Genomic DNA, 21883 nt, shown 5'->3' on the forward strand with positions numbered 1-21883 from the left:
TAAGAAGGGGAAGTTGAAAAGATACAATTATGGGATGCACTTCCTAACTGAACATTAAAAGTATGCATTTTTCGTTTTATATATTAAGCCAATCAATGTCTACAATAGTAAGTTTGATCCAAAGTTTGTTCCAAAAAAAAAAACAGATCTTAGGACATATGATGTGCATTGATTAATGTTTGTGCAATATCAAATTATTTATGTGTACATTATTAGCTCTTTTGGTTTTGAGCTCCCACCTCCCAATTTTAGTCTTTGTTGTGAATGTTTGTTTTGGGGATAAACAAAAATTTTACCTTAAAATGACATTCTTTGTGAAACCGAAAGAATATACGAATATAGTTTAGATTAGTCGAATACTTGTGTTATCTTTAAATCAATGGCTATTATGAAATTTTATAGGTAGATTTTGATCATATTGTTAGAAAACGTCTTTAATCTATGGGTCGTAGTCTGAAAAGGTTGTAGTATGTATTTTCTTTCACAAAATAAGAAAATATTTTCTCAAAAGCAAAGCTACACTGGGAGTCACGCGCCACAAGCGAGAGTGGGGAAGGAAGCTAAGTAGCTTAGTGGATGCCACTTAACACACAAATGACAACGTTGTTTTCCAATTTCATGTTTACGCTATAACTTCAGACAGAACCTGAAAAAGTGAGTTCGCTCAAAGACCAAAAATAACCAAAAGTTACCATCATTTTTATTTATTAAATTAAAGTAAAAATCTGAATTCTTAATTACTACTAGTAGTTATTAGTTTTGTTTTTATATAATTATTAGTGTTGTCGTCGTTCTCGGTCCAAATTTGACCTGAAGTATCTTGTTTCTGATAGATTCTCTCTAGCTCTTGTCCTTTTTTTACAGACCCTTAAGGTCTCTCTCCTGCAGGTTAATGCACTGTCTTCACCATTTCACTTCATTTTTTCTAAACATAATAATTTATTTTCCTAAAAAAATATTAAAATTTAATATTAAATTTTTTTCTCAAAGCTCACCATTTAAGAAGGCGGCAAATTCTTCTTCCCATTATTAACATTAGAGTGGTCTCTCCTTCTTCTATTAACAATGGCGTCAATGCCGTTGTACTGGCAACCACCACCAGCCACGGAGTATCCACAACACTCATCCTCCGTCTCCTCCTCCGGCAACCCCACCATTGGTCCTTTTATCGCCGTCTTTATCGTCGTCACTGTTCTCTGTGTTGTTGCTAGCGTTATTGGACGGCTTTGCTCCGGCAAAACCATCTTAGGGTATGGAGACTACGATATGGAGAGATGGGCTGAGAGTAGATGTGGTTCTTGTATCGACGGCCACATCATTCCCCACCGGCCGTCTCCGTCGCCTCCTCCTCCTCCTCCTCGTCAGCCTTTGCACCACACTTCCTCGGGCGTCTCAGCTGAATCTGAAGGACACGTGACAGATCTAGATGAAACTGATGGAGAGAAACAAGACTCTTTAGACCATGAACCTCCAACACAAACACCATCCTCAGCTCATTCTTGATTAGTTTCCCTCTAGCGTTCGATTCTTTTTCGTGTTGGTTTAAAAAGTTAGCGACTGTAATTGAAAATTCACGAGTTCAATCCCAAAGCGGTCAAAGTTATTGAAAATGGCGCTCTCAGATTTTGTTTTTTCTTTTTGCACTTTTTATCTTTTAGTTATACTACAGTACTATTTAATTTCTCTTGTGAATAAGTGGTTTATACCGAAGATAAAAGAAACGAAGGGACGTATATATAAAGAGAATAATACAGAGAGCTTGCTAAAGTGCTTTAATCAATTTATTGATTCTGATTCGTTGATGCACCAAACTAATTAAGAAGATCGTATGTGCATGTACAAGAAAGATAGAGCTGTGGCTGTATATAAAATCAAGGAAATATACATAATTTAATAAGCTTGTAATGTACACTTTGATTTGTAGCCGTTGATTTCATTGATTCTTTACGTTTTTTTTTTCCTGATATTTTTGCTCCATCTTTAGATATAGGCCCAATATTCCTTGCAAACTTTGATGTGTTAAGAAATATATTACGGTGACGGTTTTGTTATATTCTCAACCAATCGTGAGGTCATTGATACAGTGACAATCAACTTCTAAATGTTTTTTTTTCCATACAAAATCTGGTTACATGCCATATTGCCATATAGATTGTAGTTTGATTATTGCAGTTAAAAAACTGATTTGATTGTCTAATGGATTTATATAATGAAGTACATACGCTCTTCTTTATTGTCTAATTAATACATAAAATATAGAAATGAATAATTTAAAATCTTGACATGTTCCCCTTCATTTGGTATGAGATTGGTGCTAGACAAAATCTAGACCATGAACATTTTGCATCCAGAAAATTTATGATTATTTTTTCATACCTAATCAATGAAATTATCAATTATGGATGATTAGAAGAATCAGGAACTTGATCATTGATTTAACGGACTTGTAATTCATGCATGTTTGTTGCCTAATTGCAAATGGAAAGTTAATCTAATTACGCTTTCCACCGAGGAATTCTAAAATTATGAAATTAATGAGTTAATTTACTGTGTAATTTATGTTGTCGAGTTGATCTTAATAAATTGGTTTGTTCAATCACCTTACTCTCTATGCCTTCTACCTTTTTGAATAGTTTGTCTTTAAAATTGCTGGTTGATATTGTTTCATAAAAAAATGAGCGGAAGAACTATATATGACTTCGACACACCACTTGACTATTGTGAACTGAATAGTCTGAATGGGATACCCACCATGCACCATCAGTGGATAATCCATACTTTGAGAACAACCCATTGATCATTACCATCTTCCAACACATGTCATTCAGTAGAAGGCAATCTGAAAGATCCAATCAAGCATCTTCAAGATTGGATAACCGAAACACCTTCAATATCAACAGGGTGACTGAAGACGCTAAGTGGATGAGGCTATTCAGATTCGTACTACAAGATCAAACCAAATTATATATGAAATATCTTTAATTATGATCAGCTATGTAAAGCGATGAGCAGTTTTTTTTTAAAAACAAATGAATTAGAATCAAACACCAACAGAAAAAATGACATACAAGAAAGCCAACTTTCTTAGTTGGAGCTTGGACAAGTTTAAATTAGAATCTATATGAAAACCTAATAACAGTATTTTCAGTTAGAGTTTGACTTGATAGAGAAGTACAGATGGAATTACCGGAATATCTTTTATATATAATGTCTGCAGCATTTCTAAAATGACATGTCTTCTAAGAAGAACGAAATAAACATCTGTAGTTCGAGACTTAATTCTGAGTAGATGTAACAAGATGGATAGTCACACTAACGCATATATATAGCAAAATTAATGTGAACAAGAAATGTTCATAATTTCTACAAGCTTCTGAACGCAAATCAACCACACAAGAGAGAAGAAGAGACTTGGTCCTTCACATAACTAAATTGAACAAAAAAATAAATCTTTTTTTACTTTTGGCTTTAGAATAGTGAGTTTAGAAGGCGAATCTTCCTATTTGCATGTAAGGCAAGAAAGTCTTCTTCTTCAAATCTTTTGTCTCTGCCTTCTTAGCCATGTAATGGAACTCATGGGCGGAGACAGATGATGACCCTTTTCCTCGTGAACTCGAGTTCTTGGTGTCTTCTTGCTTCCTAAACAAACCCGAAAACGTCTTTACGGAATCTTTGTTATGCCTTGATCTTCCCTCTGATGCGCTTCGGAACAGAAGAAAGTCTTTTAGCCTCCACTTTCTTGAGGAAGAAGATGACTTGCAAGACACACAAGTTGATGAAGATGTGGACGGATTAGAAGAAGTCAAAGACCCTTTCCTCTGTTCTTGTACCTCTCTCTGTTGTTCTTGTTCTTGTTCTTCCCATGGATAAGCCGAAACCCGGAAAGGAGAAAGTGATCGGGCGACTCTACGGCTCGAGTTTTGACGTCTCCCTCTCCCTCTCTCTTCTTCTACGCCGTTCCGAGCTTTATCCATGGCGACCTCAAAAGGATCCACCTGTACCGGTTTCTTTCTTGGGGAGAAAGCTTTGCGGATAATGTCTTTACCATGAGCAATAGGCGATCTTGGAGACCTTGGAGATAAAATCTGAGGCTGATGATGATGATGTTCTAATTGTAAATACGGAGGAGGCTTCAAGGGTTTGATTTTGCCTCCATCAAAAAGCTCTTCAGCAAAAAGTGACGTCGTCTCGAGCTTCTCACCGATCTCGAAGGCGAAATCATCAACAGTATCATCTTCGTCGTCATCATCGATGATCTTCCTAGGGGTTCCAGGAGTGTCTTCCCAATCAAAAGGAACCGTAAGACGGTCGGAGAAGTTGAATCTTGATGCGGCCTCATCAAACTCTCTATAAAACTCTGTGATTCTTCTAGGGCTTGTTGGTGCGCTTAAGAAGCAACCAGTGAATTGCCTTGGTGAAGATGGAGCAGTCAAACTCATCACTTCCATTGTTTCTGATTTCCAATGAGTTCGGAGATGGTCTCAAGAACAATGAGATGAAGGGAACTAAAAAGGATCATTAAAGGAAGGTGAGAGGAAAGAAATAAAGAGAGCTTAGACCGTTTTCGCTGACCAAACATTATGTAATATTAAAAAAAACAACTTTTGGCAGGACATAAGCAATTGCAATTATTAAATATTTTTGTTTGTAATGACTTATACATTTTATTAGTTTTTGTTTGTATACCTCCTCTATTCGAAGTAAGACAAAATACATTTTGTTTCAATACGGTTATCCTTATCCCAAAGCTACGAATGTTCTCTCCTCAAAATTAACCTCTTTCCCTTAAGAAAGTTGGATTAGTAATTTAGGTTTTGAACCAAAGGAATAGAAAAGAGTGTAGCAATGCTAATAAGATATTTTTGTTAACACTCGGTACGATATTTTTTGTATAAGTTGTTAAGATATACCATTTTATAATTTGTTTTTCCTGTTAACATTACAAAACAACTTATTGAACCCAACCAATATAACCCAAAATATACCAATATATTGTATATAAGTTAAAATTGACATTCTTCTAGCACGCATAACGCATTCAAGTTAAGACTATCCAAGTAGTTCTTATATTTAACATAGCGTAGCAGATAACAATATTATAGATGGAGTGTCTATATCAATCGGTGCGAAGTCGTATGTTAGACAGTAAGACTATTGAATTAAAAAGACAAAAAATTATTAAAAAATTTAAATCTTGGAGGAGAGTTGTAACCAAATAGATTGATTTTTGTTGGAAATATTCCGAATTGATAATAAAAGTAAACGATTATAACGTAACAGGCCGCCTTTGCAGACCGCATGTGTCGAAATAAAGTTGTTTAGTATAAAAGATTGGAATATATAATGATGAATGGTGATGACCCACTTCATCTTTTTGAATTTTCAATCAAATTCGTAGTCGGCATTGACCACATGGTTGTTGTTGGACCTTTCGAAAGCATATTTTAAGATCACGAGGCCAATTATAACCTGTGGTCCTAATAAATAAACATTGATTCAAATTAGTATTCAGTCACCAAACGAGAAGACTTTTGTGTTCTACGTAGAATTTGTTTTCACACGATCCATCTAGATACTCTTGATAGTGGCTAAACATGCAAATATATATATTACCAATACGTTTTATTAGCATGCGACAATAAATGTATTCTAACAAGAATTTAATGCAACTTCAATTGGATATTGTAAAGTAGTATTTATTAAAAAAAAATATGAACAACAATTTCAAATGAAAAAACACAACTACGATTGTTTTTAGATAGCTTATGATGTTGCTAGTATTCAAATCATTATATACTTTGTCGGTAGAGAAGCTAGTAAGCTACACATGATATCTAAAAGGGCTCGAGGTTTTTTATCAACACCATCATGTGGTTTCTTTTACCTTGTCTTCTAAATTACAGACATTGTCCCTATTCAGAGTCCTCCACTATGAGAAGGTGAAACAAGAGTGATTCACAAGAGTTACTTATTTTTATTTTTTCTGTGAGCAACTAGAGCTTCCATGATGCTCTCGACCCACCTGCCACACACACACACATTCAAACCCATAGCAAATCCAGGTGACGATAATACTCAATCGCTAAGTTATGTGAAAAGAGGACTCAGTTCAGAGCCTAGTTGACATGTTCAAAAACATATGAAAAGATTAAGATATATTACCCTTCAAGTCCCGGTGCCTCTGGGTAGTACACGTTTTTCAATCCTAGTCGTCTTGCAGCTGAAGCAGTTGTCTCTCCAATACAGGCAACGTGATTACTCCATTGCTCATCATTTTGAATCAGATTCAGCCAGGCCCTGTCGAAATCAAGTAAGCGATGGACCAAACCCACTCGACCATATTAGAGAGATTATATGAAAGACGTTTTGCTGCACCAATAACGGGTGATCAAAAAACAGACAGATGATGAGTTGCAATAGGATGATAACTGATGGCGCATACCGAATTGCTGAAGGTGAAGCTACAGAAAGAACAGGAGCAGACAGTGCCTCTTTCAGGAGCACCGTATCAACATTATGTACAGGAACCTAGCAAGATTAGAAAAAAAAAGAAGAAAAAACTAACCATTAACCACGGACAACCCATATGAAAATGATGGCTAAACCAAATTATATATGCAATGAATTACTTTTTACTAGTAAGTTTAAAGACGGCTTACTGTTGTATATGTATTCAGCCTGGTAACTTCAAACCCACGATTGGACAACCCTTCCTCTACGGTTCATATGTCAAACATGAAGCAGAGTAAAGATGGTGAGTCAATCTAGAATGATATTAAAATAAACTAACTTTACAGTTAGCTATCTTCACTTATGTTTCTGGCCAACACATATTTAGTCATTAGTTCATGTGCCAGGGATTAATGCACACATCTACATGGAAATAGAAAGAGCAGAATGTACAATTGCTTTTCAACCTTTGGAATACTATCATTTTGAACATGAAAGCCAAGTAATAAATGTAATTTACTAATCTACTTCTCCCGGTATAGCATTACTGCATATCTCCATCAAGGATATGCAATACTTATGCAACTGCATAATAAAATTGTACAGAATATGAATCATATATTCTATTTTGATTATTCAGTCCTAATCTTTTTTTCCTATGTGGTCAACACAATAAGCTCAATTGAATTGAGAAAACCTAACAACACACACCAATATCATTGCCTGCTTTTAGAGAAGACGGGTATAAGACAGAGGACCTTTTGCCAACTTTCTCTGGGAGCTCCGAAGCCAAGACTTTACCAGTTGCTGAAATAATTAAAACAAAGAGAATGAACCAGCCAAGACTGTAACACTGTATGTACGACCACTCATACATTTCCTATATATATATAGGAAACACATTAAAAAATACATGAACATTGATAAGGGAATGCCACGGAGACCAAATTTTACCTTGCCTCAATAATAATTCATCATCTCATAAACCTATATATGATCTTAGATGCTCTATAATTTATGGAAACAAACTATGACAAGGGTTACAGGGCACATGATCCATAGTCTCATAGACCAAGCATATATAACGATGATATCGTAAATTCCTACATAAGTAAATGTTTGAAGATGCACAGGTTGCAGATATAAAGAGTAAATTGGAGTGTAATATTGTGTCTAAATTGAAAGTTATGGAACTATGACAAGGTTTATAGGTCACATCATTCATAATCACACAAATCAAGCTCGAGGGTTTCAAACGCATCCATCCAACCAATTGGTGCATATCTAACGATGATATTGTAAACTCATACACTAGTAAAATGCTTAAAAATGGACAGGTTGCAGATATAAAGACTAAAATGGAGTGTCTAGAAATTGTGTCTAAATAAAAAATTAAGTTACCTTTTGATGGCGTAAAGGCAACGTTAAGCAATCCTTCTGTCGACTGTCTTGCCTCTTCAAATACCCTGGCTGTTCCAGCTCCTACTACACCTATTTGCACTTTTGGGTAGCTAGCTGCCCTAAGGAATGGAGACCAACGACGTTTAACTCAAGGGAAAAAGGGTATGACCAGAAAAGGCTCAAAACTTATTATGTAAACCTCGTTATTTACAGAGTTGCATCATAAATAAATATGTGTGAAGAATTGAAGATTACACATATATCTGTATACCTAAATAAAAACCTAGACTACTCCAATTGCCTTTTCCTATGAATAACAGTGACAATAACAATGACAACTCGAAGAGTAAACTCACTAAGTCACTAGCAACAGATTCCATATTAACAAAGTTTGCTCAGAGTAGCTTAGACATTTCAGAAACTCTTAAGATTAGAGGATAGCCATTGTTTCTGTCTTCTGACAAAACATTACTAACAGAAACAGTTCAAAATTTCACAACAAACAGAGAGGGAAACGGGTCAAAGAACCAGGGCTTACTTCCATGCGTCAAGAAAGACAGAACCTGCTTCTGGGGATGTTATAATGATCCAATCAAAGCTCTTATCTAGCAAAATAAAACGCAACACGTCAGAATACCAAAAAATCTGCACCGCAATACAACTCTGGAGCTTTTTTCTTAATTGTAATAACAATCTTGAAATCCAAATAAAACATAGGCATCCAGAAACATCTATTAAGCATAACATAAACCCATAAGATGAAGCAAAACCCGCATAAGCATATGAAATCTTTATAGCTTCCAAACAAAACAGCCAAAGTATTAGAAGTCACTAAATCAAGCTACATAAGAAAAATCACCACTTAATACAGAAGCAAGCCGATGAAAATCAGGTCCTTGCGCATGTTGTATCAAGGGAAGCTCTAAAGATGATATCCCATGTTTCTCCTGCCATCAAGAGAATAAAAATCTATTAGCTAAATTTGTGCACAATTTTAACATAACCTCACTACATTTTATATGATCCTGAAACTAAAATTACTGACAAAAAGTTTCAAGTGGCAGTAACCAGATTCTTGAAATTAGCCTATAGCTGTATTATATAATAACTTTAGTTCAAAATTGCAATTTTTTTTTTCTTTTGGGGATTGGCGAGAAGGGTATGAAGTGCATACCAAGGCTTTGATGATTTGTTTGTTCTTGCCTCGTTCTCGGGTTACGACCACCTGCGGGACCGAATTGGAGATACTAGACGATGTAACGGAGGAAGAAGATGCATTTCGAATTAGGGAAGGAGAAGCGAGAACTCGAGAGTGGAGGTGCGAAGAAGACGATAATGGTGGTTGAAGAGATAAGAGAGACGAGTGAGGAAGGAGCATCGCCATTGGAGAGGGAGATTTTGATCTCAACTTTTAGGTCTTCTGTGATTTAGGAAATTTTAGAGTATCTAAACGAAACCCTCCGACTCAGACAGAGGGTTCACATCTTTTTTTTTTTGTCGTTACATGATGATCAGTAATAAATAAAAAATACAAAAACTTTTTTAAACTTTAAGTTGAGAGATTTAGCCATCTAAGATTTTACAACTTTGTGCTAAACAATTCAAATTAAGATGAGTAACATATTCAAAAAAAATCCTTGCAAATTGTACTCTTTTAAGATTTAGTTGCCCTCTTGGCGTATACGAACTTACTAACTAACGGTAGGGAGAGAGACTTAGCAATCGTTATATTGGAAAAAGTTAGAAACCTTCACATATATCATTCAATGGCTTCTTATGATCCCACACGAACAAAATCCAAAGCAAAAGTACATATTTTAATCTCAAAAGTTAGTTTTATCTTTTAATCTAACACAATGAAGAACCTTTTTCTCCCTCTCTCTCACCTTCCTAACTGAGAGAGCTCAGGTTCAGCCAACAACATATCTTGCAGCAGTTTTGCATCCATGTATCTTCCACTACTTCTGCAAGAAAGTAAATGTGATATTTATGGATCAGAGAACTGATATGGAAAAAGTAAAAACGATTTCGTTAGGGTAGATAAAAAAAATTGGGAGAGATGTAATGTAACTGGCAGATGTTGAGTTGCTTATGATGAAGAGCGAAATCATGACCGACATAAGTGACAACCAAACTACCAGCATCAGGATGAGGCCAGCTTCTTGAAACAGGGAACCGGAGTATGAAGGTTCCCGGTTCTTGGCCTTGAAGCGAATGTTCTGCTTCTTCCTTGGTGATGAATCCTTGGACCCATTTAGGCGACGAACAACACCACATTTCGCTTATCAAGCCACGGGATATGGAGTAAGCAACAGGGAACAGCCAACACCACATGTTCTCAAAATTCTCTTGAGTCATGTACTCGTCGTAGTAGCATCCTGATATTCTCCTTAGAAGCTCAAAATCCTGGTGGGTGAGAGATCTACTGCTGCATTTTGATATCCTCATGAAATGTTCTTCAATCTCATAGACCACATTATCCCAATGAACATGTTGTTGATTGTTCCGAGACATCGATATCCATGCACTTGTACCTTGGCCTATTAGCTCTCTTGCCATGTTGATTTGATTGCTGAAATTTGCGGGAAAAAAAAAATATAACTTCATTTCACAATAAAGATTCATTCTTTGTTTCTTCTCTGTTAAATGTAAATTATTACCTATGGTGGGAACATCCAGAGTAGAGAGAAACCTGATTTGCAAATTTCAAAACTTGTTCGTCTGATGAGTTGTTTGTGATTTCCTTTAGAAGTAGAGCTTTATCTTTTAAGTTTCCAAGGCAGTATCTAAAGATGGTGGAATCAGAGATTGTATGTCTCATTTCCACGTTTTCTGGTGAGTTATACTCTTCGTGCAATCTCATACCATTTCCATCCTCAAACTTCTCTCACAACAAACAATGCAGAAACGGTAGAGGTTGTTAGTATAAGATATGCAACAAAAAAAACATTATGAAAAGAGAGACGCACTTTATACCTGTCTTGAGGTTTGGGGATAAGAGTTGCAATGCTGATATGATTCCTTTCTCCCAGAGTCACTTTCTTTGTCCAACCTGATTCGTTTAACTTCACAAGTGTTGTTATGTAGAAGGTCTGGTGATTCGGTACTTGATGGATGGTCAATATTGGCCAACCTTTTCGGTAGCGGCCGGACATCAGGACTGATCGAAATGCAGCGGATTGGATTTGAAACAGCTTGAAGGAAAGGATAATCTTTGGCATTTCGTATTCCAAATTTTATCCAGAACAATCTGTTATCATTCTTGGAGGAAAGCTGGAAAACACGATAAACTAGTCAAACTTTTTTCTCACACAAGTCCGCAGAGAAGCAATACAAAGATAAAGAAGAAATGAAAACTCTAAACTGTAGTTTGTTTTTACCTGAGAGATCTTGAGCTTAAAGGATGAGCGTCCATTCAATAATTTGATCGGTCTATCATCAGACGAGAATTCAACTCCTTCGTCCCTTATCAAAAGAGGAGCCTCAGCTTCACTCATCTTGGCCTCTAGACGGGTATCGGCATACAGTAGTGATGCAACAACCTTGTATTTTAAACCCAACCAACCATGTACTATATATTGATGATTTTCCAAAGCTAAAAATAAGTAGGCAACTAAGTGCCAAAGTAATGAGAAATCGTAAGAGATGTAAACCTCCACATCCTTGTGCACAGGCTGGCCAATGGCATTGGATAAAACAATATCCAAGGATAAAACCTCCCCGCAAGATGCCTGTAGAGCAAGAAAATAAGTGTTAACTACGGAAATGTAAAATCATTCCCGACATAAAATTTTCTAATGAGCTTTATGAAGTCTGACCTTCCAAACACCATCATTATCTAGTTTCATCCCCGATGACGAGGATTTATTGACAGATAACAATAGAGGTGGATCCTGGCCAAAAATAGAAAAAAAAAAAGTAAGGTTAGAGTATTGGAAATAAACAAACACAGAAAAATTGTTCTAAAAGGAAGACAAGGGTGAGAGTTAAGCAGAGACCTTCATATAGTGATGATCCACATGATCACAAGCAGGCAAGACTTGTGCACATTTGATGAAACCATGAACACTATAACCATCTCCGCCAACACTAAACAGTGATAACTTTCGGTTACTGTTCATCATCAGCAAAGAAGTTAAGAAATGCTCTCCTTCAATCTTTCCATCAATAACAAGCCTCATGTAATTTCTAGAAACCTAAGAAGAAGAAAAAAACAACAGAATCAGCCATCTCAAGAACTAGAGGATCTTGCTTGCATTCCCTGGCTGAGGGAGAATCTTACCTCACATCCCACATGAACCCATTTATCGAGAGGAAACTCGGATTTTGTAGATACGCTAGGAACTTGTTTCCAGGAACAAGTGTCAACAGGATCAGGAGCTTCCTTGTGAAGGAGAGTCAATGGCAAAAGCATCATCTTCTTGTTTTCATCTAGGACAAGGAAAGGTGCACTAACACTCATGTCTGAGTGAACCTGTCAAAGAAAAAACCACTTGATCATATAAATAAACTTAAAAATAGACGAAGAACAGAGTAAATCAATCCTACAGCCAAATATTGAATCCATGATTGACATCTAAATCTATAATAGAGAGTTGAGCTTTTCCAACTCAAGTCAAATATCACTTTTTTTTACGCATACCAACAATCAAGGAAGATTAGATCACACCAAGGTCGAAAAGTTTAAATTCAGTACACAAGACAGGGCCACGAAAAACCAAACAAGTTACAAAAACCAAACAGAGAAACAAACCGAGTCCGATGAGTAAAGGAGAAACATTTCAGCTAAAAGAAACAATAAGAAGTAGTAAGCTTGAAATTGAGCTGCGGAGGAGAAAACAAACCTGTCTAATGATGGTAGATGGGAATGTGGTGGTGGAATTAACAAGATAAACCCAGAAACAAAGGGAGAAACTTTTGTATTCTTCATCATCTACTTCGACATCGACCTTAAAATCCTCCAACAAAGAGTATTTCTCCGTTTCGATTGCTGAAACACCCGCCATTCAATTCAAAAGCCTCGACTTGTAAAAAACGAAACCCTTAAAAAAAAAAAAACCCTTTTTGTTGATCGTCACGTCACCAATACAAACTCATCGATTAGCTTAATAGAGAAGTGAAGGTCCTCAAAAAAAAAACTGATCCTTTGCACTTCGACGGCTGTGCTGTTAATATATAACGGTTGGTCTCGTACTGCGGTGGTTTACTGGTTGTGTACTTGTGGGGAGAGAGATGATTGCTATAATCTCCTGCTTTCGCGTCCACCGAAAATTACAATGGTCAGCCAATTAAATCTTACTTTCCTTTACAAAAAGTTTTTTAATGATACAAATCTAATTTAAAGTTGTGCATATAGCCTTTTAAGGCCTGTTCGTTTTCATGTTGCTGGTTTCAGCCACAGTGATCAGCGACCAGCGATACTATTTGTTGTTTGTTTTTCTGTCTTTGATTCCTGTCGTTAAATCAGCGATTGTCGCTAAAATTTGTTGCTATGTCGTTTATTTGGTTATCGTTAGAGACTATGATTTTTTTTACTTTTTTTTAAGTTTTTACCTTTTAAATATATAATAATTATGTGTATTGATGAAAATTTTAAATTGTGTAGATTTAAATTAATTAAAAAAATAAATTAAGGAAATAAGTTGTAGTAATTAATCTATTCTAATACCATTAATTACATAAGTATTTTATTCTCATAAAAAATTAAAGTTTCACACTATAACTTTTTAGTTAGGCAATTGACGTCCTCTACCAATCTGACCGGTGATAGTATCACACAATCCTTCCATTGCTCTATCTCCAGTAGGTTCATATAGAGGCTGCAAATGGTTTCACGGTTCAAGAGATTGAACAGATTGAAAAAAATTATTCAACCAATTTTCACCATTTGCATTGTAAAGGTTGAAGAGGTTGGAAAAAACTATTCAGCCCATTAGGAAAAAACTAATCCTACAGCAAAAATCTTCAACTTGTTCAACCACTATTTTGGAGATGAATGAGTTGAATATTATTCAACCCAATTTTATTCAACCCATTTTTTCAATTTTGTTCAATTTTGTGCATCCATTTGCAGCCGGAGTGTATCAACCATGAAGATCATCATCATCGTCATCTTCATTGCCATGAATATGATATTCTTCTGTTCTTTGCCAATGTATAAAATCATTATCCTCTTGATGTGATTCACGTATGAAGTTTTGTAGTGCCATGGTTGATGTCACAACCTTGATCCACTTAGTCAAACCATACTTAAGATGCTTACGGTCTAAGATTCTCCATTTTGCTTTCCAAACTTTAAAAGTCCTCTCAATCACTGATCGTAGTCCTGAATGTTTCCTGTTAAACAACTCCCATGTGTTTTGTGGTGGTCCTCCTCTAGTAAACTGATCAAGGTGATATCTAACACTATGATGCGGGCCAAGATATCATGTCCTTGTAGGATATCCAGAATCAACTAAATAATACTTCCCATTTGGCGGATGTGGAAAAAAAACTTCATTCTTCGCACAATAAGTCAAGACCTTTGTATCGTGTGCTCTACATGGTACTCCAACATATGCATATATGAACTTCATATCGAAGTTACATATAGCAAAGATATTCATAGTTGGTTCCAATTTTCTTTCTCTGTAAGCTTCTACATTTGTACTTGGAGGATGAACTGGGATGTGCGTTCCATCAAGTGCTCCGATGCAATCCTTAAAATAGGGCCAATATCGATCATCATTTCTCAGAACTGAGCTTATTCTTGTGAATTCTCCTTCTCCTGGTTTTATTGTATCTGCTGCAAACTTCAGAATAACACTTAAGACTTCATAACGCTTAAGACTTCATCAAGTTCCCTCTTCACTGTATCCAATAATCTTTGATACCTTACAGCAATCTCTCTCACAGTTTTATCCTGACCAACCATCTCAAGAAACATAGCAACTGCTTCTTTAGTGTGAACATTGCAACCTCTATCTCTGTTCTCTTCTAAACTATAGACTCAACTGTGTGATGATAATCTTCTATAATTCGTATTCTTCGTAACTTTTCCTACGAAATGATATTGCTCTTAAATGATGGTCAAGTGCAATACTGCGGCTGAGTCTCTTTTAATTACTCAATATAAACTAATTCAATTCAATAATTAGTAAGCAAAGCATAAAGTAATTCACTTCAAACTTTTGAGCTTCATTAATTACATAAACTTATTAATATATCCATTAAATAAAAACATTAAACACAATAACTTGAGAATCCAAACAAGAGTATTTTCCAGAGTACTTAATTAGGCCTAGACTGATGAGCTTCCTCCGAGTGAGTCTGACATCCAGGAGATGCATTCCTGCAATTGATTAGAAGATTCAGCACAAGGTTCGAGAGTTCATGAATATGCATCACATACTTGTTCGGTTTTTCATTTAGCGTCTAAAGACTACATAAGCTCAAACTGTTATGTTTTCATTTCCTCTAAACTCATAGAGTGTTCGTACAAAATTCATAGTGGGCTCTCTCAGACAAACGGTAGCATATCATCACTAATATCTTCAACATCATCAAAACAAGTCATCTTTGTCTTATATAAGTTATATAAGAAACTATTTGGAATGATCTATATAGTCAAACCTTGGATGTTTATTTCCCTGAGCGCGAGCATTCACATGTCAGTTTCTTATTCTTTTTACACGCAGCCCCACATGTGTAACAGAACTCGTGTGTGCAGTGTCTGCCATGAACAAAAGACAGATAGTTAGAGTCAGATTTGAACAGATAAATATATATATATATATATATATATATATATAAAACCAGGCTCAGTAAAAAATGTCCGATACCTGCAAGTCATTTGTTTGCACCCGCCACCATGTTCAATGGTGAACTGACACTGGGGACACTTTTTCAATCCCTGTGTCTTCACAAAAGACATAAAAAGCGCCGCGTCAGATTTCAGGTAAGACTCCGACTTCTTGAACTCATCGCAGGTCTTATTGTTGTGCCATGGAACATGGCATTTTTTTGCAGAAAGACAAGCCGCACTCCATGCACTTGCGTGCTTCTGACTGCCGAGGATTATTATTGCGTACATGCTTAATGAGGTCGAGGTCCGACATCAGAAAGGAACAAGAAGGGTTGGGACAGTAGACTCTGTCTTTAACCGGGATTGACTTCTCCTTCTTGCGTTGGATCATAATCGTAATAGCATTAGCATCAGCAAAACCTCTACAATCCTCTGGCACAAGATCATTCTCGCAATCCGGGTAAGGGCAGATTGCTGTGTTCCCTCGTAGAATTTGTTCGGATGAGAAGGGATTCCTCATGCACGTAACGCAGATGCGGTGGAAGCAGCCGCGCACCTCAAACTTATCATTAGGTGAAACGTAAGAGTAGCAGACCGGACAAGTCTCATACTCGGTGTCGCCCTCACACCATCTAGTTTGGGAAGCTATAGCATCTTTTGCTAGCTTAAAGACAGAAGAATTGATGTCTCTGCTTGCATCAAGTGCCTGACAAGACTTGAATCTTGTCTGAAGAAGAAACACTCGCTCCAAAAGTTCTGATACAGTGGACTCGTTTGGTGTAGCTTTACGAGTAACCTGTAAAAAAAAAAAAAAAAAAAAAAAACATGAGTGAGTGAGAGGCGTGAATAACAACAACACACGTACTGTACGTACATGAGGATATTTGGATTCAGGGTAAAAGAAGAAGAGAGAAACTTACGTAGGCCAAGATAATGGAGTCTTCGTCACAGAAGAATTGGATACTTTCCACACTGAGTTGCAAGGCCCATTCCAAGCCGTGAATGAGGGCAGCCAGTTCCGCAGCTTCTGGGCGTGCCAGCTTTTGGGCCAGCTTTTGGTTTCGCCGAGCTTTACTAATCTCCAGTTTCGTGTCATCGTTAGAGTTACAGAGGGACAAACCTAAACCAAAGACCAGCATTGTATCATCCTTAATAAGCTCTTGACTCACCAAACCCTTGGAGTGTAACCGATAGGTATGAATTGCGGTGAAGGAGGAGGATTCTCCGAGGATTCTCGGAGGAGGAGGAGGATTGACCATGGATAATGAATGACTCGGAATTAGCGATATAAAGGATATGCGGATGATCTTAAACGTGTGTATCTGTAGGAAAATAAAACCAAAGTGGTAGGTAGGATTTATAAAATTTTATATTCAAACAACACACTTGGATGATACACAAAATCTGAAACTTTCAACCCCAGAATTGAAACTTGAAGATTTGACACGCTCACATACCTCCAAAAACCCACTTGAAGCCAAGCTTGAATCAACAAAGCTCAGACACGTTGATCGAATCAAGCAAGAATCTCGCAGTGCAGATATCTTGAAGATCAAGATGAGGCGAGATTGGATGAAATTGTTTTGCTGCTAGGGTTGATGGAACCTATATATATATATATAAAGAAATGTTTAAAAAATTACTATATAATGGAAATCATTAAATCAATATCTAAAAAGTTAAATTAACATATATAAAAGGAAATTAATCTTTTAAGGAAAAAAATTTAAAAGCTCTTTGATTAAAATTCAAATAAGTCAGTGCTCTACAAACCTAGCTAGGGCTCCATCTTCTTATATAGAAAACACCAAAAAGCTTAATCCTAATGGGAATCGATTAGAGCGTGTGGATTAATTATCATGTTCATGTCTTTAATGACAACAACGAGAAGGAAACTATTTAATTAGTTATACATATTTTGCGAGGGTCGGTCTTATTACCAAGCTTATGGATTACACATACGCATAAGATCAAGATGAGATTTGCCATTGAGTTTCTGAGCAAAGAAGGCATCAAAGTAGTCTTGTGTGCTCATACTTTTGAACAACCTTTGCTTTTGTCTTTCAACAAGGCTTTTCGCCGGACCAATCACTGTCTCCTTTCCCGGACTATGAAACATTGCAACTGATAACCTCTCTTTCTCTGAATTCACCATTGCTCTATGCTCGATGCTTCGGTATCTCCCGTTTGTTATCATCTTTTTTACAAATTAAACAAAAAAACATTCACATCAGCAGATCAAAAGCATCTTTTTGTAACAATGAGAATTTTTTTTTATTCTTTTAGTTATTATCTCTTTTCTTTACCTCTAAGATTTCCCCAACATTGACAACTAAAGCGTTTCGAAGAGGTTTTACAACAACCCACTTGCCATCTTTCTTGATCTGGAGTCCTTCCACTTGATTCACCTGTAACAGTATTGTGAGACCTGCAGCGTCTGAATGTGGAGTCAAACCGATTACTTTATCTGGCTCTGGACATGGCGGGTAGTAATTAATTTTGATAGACTGCCAAACATCTCCGAACAAATCTTCCATTTCTCCGCGTTTGATCTCAAGAACACTCTCCATTTTCCCAATTAGGATCTTAGCTATGCTCTTCACTTCAGAGGAGTAAGCCTCTACAGCTTCTCTGCAAAAGAGAAAACGGATTTTTCAGTTTACACTTGTGAACAGCAGATAACAAACAGTCACCAGTCAGTTCCCACCTGAAAGAAGGAGGTAATTTGGAGAACAAGTGAGATTTGCGTGATCGAATTGGTTCAGTGGTGAGGATGAACATGTCTCCCCAATCGAGTTTCTGATCCTCTGACACAATATTCACTTGTCCGAATCCTTCAAATTCACCACTTGTCTGCCAAAACTTCTCCTTCTTCTCTTCCATGGGGAGATTGAAGAAATCTCGAACCTCTGTCTCTAGTTTTTCCAAGAAACATGAGTCTATTCCATGCTCTACCAGCTGTAAACAGATCACAAACCCCCCCAGAAAGAAAGCTTCTTTTAAACATAAACAATACTTTATGAGAATAATATACAAAGATACAAATGTGTAAAAAGAGACCAACTTGGAAAAATCCCCATTCTTGGCAAGCGAAATCGAGCTTCTTGAGCTCGGAATCCATGGTGGAAACAGAACACAAGCGTTTCATGTCGATGACTGGAATCTCAGAATTCAGACTAGAATCATCGATAATCTCTGTTTTATCTTGATCAGACACAACATACCTTGGAGGAACAGTAGTGAAGTTCTTGTCTTTCACCATCTCTAGAACAGAAGGTACTATGAGAGAGCTCCACTGTCTTTCTCCTTCCCCCTCCATGGACTTTTCTTCTAGCACCAAAACAAAAGAACAGGACTCGGATTCTTTGATCCACTCAACAACCAAATTTTTCCGCAAGAACCGAACAAAGAGAAAACGAAACTGAAATTAAAATCAAATGAGACAGGGGAATAAAAAAATCGATTTGGAGAAGACGACTTTAAACGTTTTTTTTTAATACTCTGCGACCAAGACTAGCTGTTCCCAGTTCAAAAATCCCAATACTACCCTCCACAAAGGTTGAATAACCAACCTCCTCACTAGCAGCGCTCTACTACAAGTTGGCTACAACAAACAAAATATGATTTCATGTTTCGAAAGCATGAAAAGATAACAAGAGAATTCTCAGACTTAAAACAAAAACATTCGAAGATATGTTCTTCCAAAGCTTTACAAGACACATAACCCTTTTGTTCATCCTTCCAACAAACTTCACTAAATGGTCCTCAAAGATGTCGGAATTTGAGTAACAGTGAGAGATGTCATGAACTTTCCTTTACTTTTTCTTTCAGTCTTCAAGCTGTTTTGAGGAACTACGTCTCCAAATTCCAGCCAACGCGCTACCAAGGATTGAGTGACAGACACTAGAAACAGCGCACGGTACTGCAGTGAGCGGATTCCCAAAATGCTGTGTAGCCAGAACAACTCCAAGCACAGAGTTCTTCACCAACACACAATTAAGAAAACATAGGCTTAGTTGACATTGAGTTTTAAAAAAGGTTATGTTTACTGTTTGATCTAAGAAACTGTTTAGTTACCTGCATGCCGACTTCGATAGATATAGTTCTGGACGATGCCACATCAATTCCAAGTAATCTTGAAAACACGTACCCAAAGAAAAATCCAGAGGTGTGAAGAAGGCATGAAGCCAAAACTACTTGTCTCCCAGACATGAGTATTGCAGATGCATTCTGACCGATAGCATACCCACACAGGATTGCAACGGTTCCAACTGCAATTGTAGGCATCACAGGAGAAACAAATTTCACCAGCTTTTTAAAGTATTGGTTCAGAAATGCACCAGCCAACACTGGGAGAAGAATGACCTGTACAAGAGCCGAGAAGGGTTAATTCAATGAACAAAAAAAACTCGCTCGTTCGTTCTAATTCGAACAAGAATCTGAGTAAAACGATCCAAACCTGTAGTGTTGACATTAGTAATCCAAGAGCATCAACTGTGATATACTGCTTGGCAAGCTTGGCCGTAAGAATCGGTGTCATAATCTAAAAAAACGGAATGGGATTAAATGGGGTGTCTTATCTACAAGAAGCATTGGAAAAACCATGACGGTAAGTCTCACTAACCACAGCTGAAACAGTGCTAGCTGCTGTCATCAATACTGATAGCGCAACATTTCCACTGTACAATGAAAAAAACAGAATAGAAACTCAGATGAATTATAAGAAATCTATGGAACTCGAAAACTTTTCTTATTATTTGGATTACAAACCGTGCAATGTACGTGACAATATTACTAGCCGTACCTTCAAATAAACAAATGAGAAAAAGCATTAAGAGCACCACATGAATGTTACAAAAAATTCAATGAAGTAAGGAAATGTATACTTACCGCCTGGACAGCAACCAACCAAAATGAGACCGGCTGCGTAATGTGGTGGCAAATTTAAGAGCTTACTCACAAAATATCCTGATAGTGGCATCACCTGCAACACACGATTCATCAGCAAGTTATAAACTTATACATGCTCTAATACTACTACCCTTTCAAACGTTACAATGCACTGGAACCATCAAGATCAAGAGCTCAAGCAAGAACACATACACTACTCCCCAAGTTTATGTTACCAAATCCAAAAAAGAAAACTCTACATTGTTCCTACAAAATCTCATCTTTCCCTAGTCCTCTTGTAATTTCACAACATAAGACGAAACAAATAGTCTCATATTTGGATTCAAGGGAGAATGATGAGAGAAGCAGACGGACCGAGTACTGCAAGACAAAGCCAGCGAAGAGCTCCTTGGGCATGGATAAAGCGCCACGAAGGTCGTCGAGGGTCAAAGTCATTCCCATTCCAAGCATAGTGATCGTAAGACCAACAGTGGTCCAATTGGGAGTAACCCAATTGAAAGTAGTTGGTCTCAAAAGCCCCAACAAGCATCCAAGAGAAACCCATACCGGAAACGCTATCGAAACCGCCTCTCCCAAATACTCAACCCACTCACCAAAGCTCTTCTTCTTTTTCTCAGTGGGAAAATCGTTTGACGAAATGCCGCAACGAGGAACAAAGTCAAACCGACGACTCCTACACGAAATCGGAACTGTAGATTGGTTCTTTAGAGAAATTCCGGGACTCGAGGAAGAATTAGAAACCCTAGAACAGCGAAGACGTTTCGGAGTGAGCTTAGATTTTTGAAGCAGCGGATACGATTTCAACGGCGTTGCTCCTCCGTTCAAGAAAGTGAGAGATATCGTAGACGCCATTTTTTTTTCTCTCACCGGCGACTCTCTCTGATCGGACTGATGAAGAAGAAGAAACCAAAACATGTAAGCACGTGCTTTCTCACGTGCCTTTTTTATAATTAAACACGTTGTTTGCTAAAATGGTCCCTGAATAAAAACATGTTTCTCTACTTTTACCCCCAGTGAAACTATTTGTTCCATAAATTGTCCCCCTTTTTATAATGACTCCACAAAGGCGTCTTTATGTGTTGCTAATGATCAAAAGAGATTTTTTTTTAAGTTAATTAACTCAAAATCACAAGTCACAAACCGCAAGTGACAATAATTGAAAAAAAAATGTGTCGGTGATCTGATTAAGGCAAAGCATATGGGCTACTGCAATAAATGATTGCGCATATCCCATATTTAAAAAGGAACAATGAATATATAGTAACAATAATATCATCACATTAAAATTCAATTGATGTGGTTAAATTACGAAGGAGTCCCTAGATATGAAATAGAGTT

At 37.0% G+C, this 21883-nt stretch overlaps 6 protein-coding genes and 1 pseudogene across 17 annotated transcripts; 1 reads left to right on the plus strand and 6 right to left on the minus strand.

Moving 5' to 3' along the window:
• Positions 1 to 767: 767 nt before the first annotated feature.
• LOC104714116 (uncharacterized) lies at positions 768 to 1610 on the plus strand. Its single transcript, XM_010431373.3, has one exon. The coding sequence runs from the start codon at positions 1066 to 1068 to the stop codon at positions 1501 to 1503; it is 438 nt and encodes a 145-aa protein (XP_010429675.2). The 5' UTR covers positions 768 to 1065; the 3' UTR covers positions 1504 to 1610.
• A 1697-nt stretch (positions 1611 to 3307) lies between these two features.
• On the minus strand, positions 3308 to 4646 carry LOC104714118 (uncharacterized). Its single transcript, XM_010431374.3, has one exon. It carries the CDS (start codon positions 4446 to 4448, stop codon positions 3483 to 3485), a length of 966 nt encoding a protein of 321 aa, XP_010429676.1. The 5' UTR covers positions 4449 to 4646; the 3' UTR covers positions 3308 to 3482.
• Positions 4647 to 5680: 1034 nt separating this feature from the next.
• On the minus strand, positions 5681 to 9333 carry LOC104714119 (uroporphyrinogen-III synthase, chloroplastic). Of its 10 annotated transcripts, none has more exons than XR_015566492.1 (9): positions 9026 to 9333; positions 8711 to 8798; positions 8390 to 8456; positions 7852 to 7970; positions 7209 to 7257; positions 6660 to 6715; positions 6443 to 6528; positions 6163 to 6297; positions 5681 to 6022 (listed from the first exon to the last, which is right to left on the minus strand). XR_015566492.1 is itself a non-coding variant. In XM_010431375.3 (9 exons), exons 1-9 carry the CDS (start codon positions 9233 to 9235, stop codon positions 5965 to 5967), a joined length of 915 nt encoding a protein of 304 aa, XP_010429677.1. In that variant the 5' UTR covers positions 9236 to 9333; the 3' UTR covers positions 5681 to 5964. The 10 variants fall into 10 exon arrangements, 2 of the variants coding, with proteins under 2 accessions (XP_010429677.1, XP_087322525.1); XR_015566494.1 differs by having other exon boundaries at positions 6163 to 6369; XR_015566493.1 differs by having other exon boundaries at positions 6630 to 6715.
• Positions 9334 to 9566: 233 nt separating this feature from the next.
• On the minus strand, positions 9567 to 13374 carry LOC104714120 (SH2 domain-containing protein B-like). Its single transcript, XM_010431378.3, has 10 exons — positions 12696 to 13374; positions 12134 to 12325; positions 11850 to 12047; positions 11670 to 11744; positions 11505 to 11582; positions 11232 to 11393; positions 10828 to 11124; positions 10512 to 10732; positions 9923 to 10423; positions 9567 to 9815 (listed from the first exon to the last, which is right to left on the minus strand). The coding sequence occupies exons 1-10, from the start codon at positions 12855 to 12857 to the stop codon at positions 9734 to 9736; spliced, it is 1968 nt and encodes a 655-aa protein (XP_010429680.1). The 5' UTR covers positions 12858 to 13374; the 3' UTR covers positions 9567 to 9733.
• A 1588-nt stretch (positions 13375 to 14962) lies between these two features.
• On the minus strand, positions 14963 to 17239 carry LOC104714122 (E3 ubiquitin-protein ligase RSL1-like; annotated as a pseudogene). The gene is made up of 5 exons (XR_015566497.1): positions 17092 to 17239; positions 16555 to 16956; positions 15672 to 16430; positions 15463 to 15562; positions 14963 to 15181 (listed from the first exon to the last, which is right to left on the minus strand). The product of XR_015566497.1 is annotated as an E3 ubiquitin-protein ligase RSL1-like (transcript).
• Positions 17240 to 17450: 211 nt separating this feature from the next.
• LOC104714121 (protein SRG1-like) lies at positions 17451 to 19099 on the minus strand. Of its 2 annotated transcripts, XM_019229607.2 has the most exons (5): positions 18859 to 19029; positions 18699 to 18790; positions 18342 to 18592; positions 17941 to 18265; positions 17451 to 17831 (listed from the first exon to the last, which is right to left on the minus strand). In XM_019229607.2, the coding sequence occupies exons 2-5, from the start codon at positions 18780 to 18782 to the stop codon at positions 17580 to 17582; spliced, it is 912 nt and encodes a 303-aa protein (XP_019085152.1). In that variant the 5' UTR covers positions 18783 to 18790; positions 18859 to 19029; the 3' UTR covers positions 17451 to 17579. The 2 variants fall into 2 exon arrangements, with proteins under 2 accessions (XP_019085152.1, XP_010429681.1); XM_010431379.3 differs by having other exon boundaries at positions 18699 to 19099.
• Positions 19100 to 19239: 140 nt separating this feature from the next.
• LOC104714123 (putative sodium/metabolite cotransporter BASS1, chloroplastic) lies at positions 19240 to 21613 on the minus strand. The gene is made up of 7 exons (XM_010431381.3): positions 20900 to 21613; positions 20525 to 20618; positions 20405 to 20438; positions 20259 to 20313; positions 20094 to 20177; positions 19712 to 19999; positions 19240 to 19614 (listed from the first exon to the last, which is right to left on the minus strand). The coding sequence occupies exons 1-7, from the start codon at positions 21458 to 21460 to the stop codon at positions 19462 to 19464; spliced, it is 1269 nt and encodes a 422-aa protein (XP_010429683.1). The 5' UTR covers positions 21461 to 21613; the 3' UTR covers positions 19240 to 19461.
• Between the last annotated feature and the right edge of the window lie 270 nt (positions 21614 to 21883).

The sequence above is a fragment of the Camelina sativa genome, chromosome 9, assembly GCF_030686135.1.
Source record: "Camelina sativa cultivar CO46 ecotype springtype chromosome 9, ASM3068613v1".
NCBI lineage: Eukaryota > Viridiplantae > Streptophyta > Magnoliopsida > Brassicales > Brassicaceae > Camelina > Camelina sativa.

Bases quoted from the DNA above. Each gene is read 5' to 3' on its own strand.
- LOC104714116 (XM_010431373.3), top strand. From the start codon at position 1,066: ATGGCGTCAATGCCGTTGTACTGGCAACCACCACCAGCCACGGAGTAT.
- LOC104714118 (XM_010431374.3), bottom strand. From the start codon at position 4,448: ATGGAAGTGATGAGTTTGACTGCTCCATCTTCACCAAGGCAATTCACT.
- LOC104714119 (XM_010431375.3), bottom strand. From the start codon at position 9,235: ATGGCGATGCTCCTTCCTCACTCGTCTCTCTTATCTCTTCAACCACCA. The intron at 6,716-7,161 runs GTGTGTGTTGTT...TATGAACCGTAG, and splicing joins AAAAGCAGGCAATGATATTG to AGGAAGGGTTGTCCAATCGT. The intron at 6,023-6,162 runs GTAATATATCTT...TGTGTGTGGCAG, and splicing joins GAGGCACCGGGACTTGAAGG to GTGGGTCGAGAGCATCATGG.
- LOC104714120 (XM_010431378.3), bottom strand. From the start codon at position 12,857: ATGGCGGGTGTTTCAGCAATCGAAACGGAGAAATACTCTTTGTTGGAG. The intron at 11,125-11,231 runs GTAAAAACAAAC...CGTGTTTTCCAG, and splicing joins TTAAGCTCAAGATCTCTCAG to CTTTCCTCCAAGAATGATAA. The intron at 9,816-9,922 runs GTTACATTACAT...ACTTTCTTGCAG, and splicing joins AAGCAACTCAACATCTGCCA to AAGTAGTGGAAGATACATGG.
- LOC104714121 (XM_010431379.3), bottom strand. From the start codon at position 18,953: ATGGAGGGGGAAGGAGAAAGACAGTGGAGCTCTCTCATAGTACCTTCT. The intron at 18,593-18,698 runs GTTGGTCTCTTT...ATCTGTTTACAG, and splicing joins AAGAATGGGGATTTTTCCAA to CTGGTAGAGCATGGAATAGA. The intron at 17,832-17,940 runs GTAAAGAAAAGA...TTTGTAAAAAAG, and splicing joins ATGTTGGGGAAATCTTAGAG to ATGATAACAAACGGGAGATA.
- LOC104714123 (XM_010431381.3), bottom strand. From the start codon at position 21,460: ATGTTTTGGTTTCTTCTTCTTCATCAGTCCGATCAGAGAGAGTCGCCG. The intron at 20,619-20,899 runs GTCCGTCTGCTT...CGTGTGTTGCAG, and splicing joins GCTTTGTCTTGCAGTACTCG to GTGATGCCACTATCAGGATA. The intron at 20,178-20,258 runs GTTAGTGAGACT...CCGTTTTTTTAG, and splicing joins CTAGCACTGTTTCAGCTGTG to ATTATGACACCGATTCTTAC.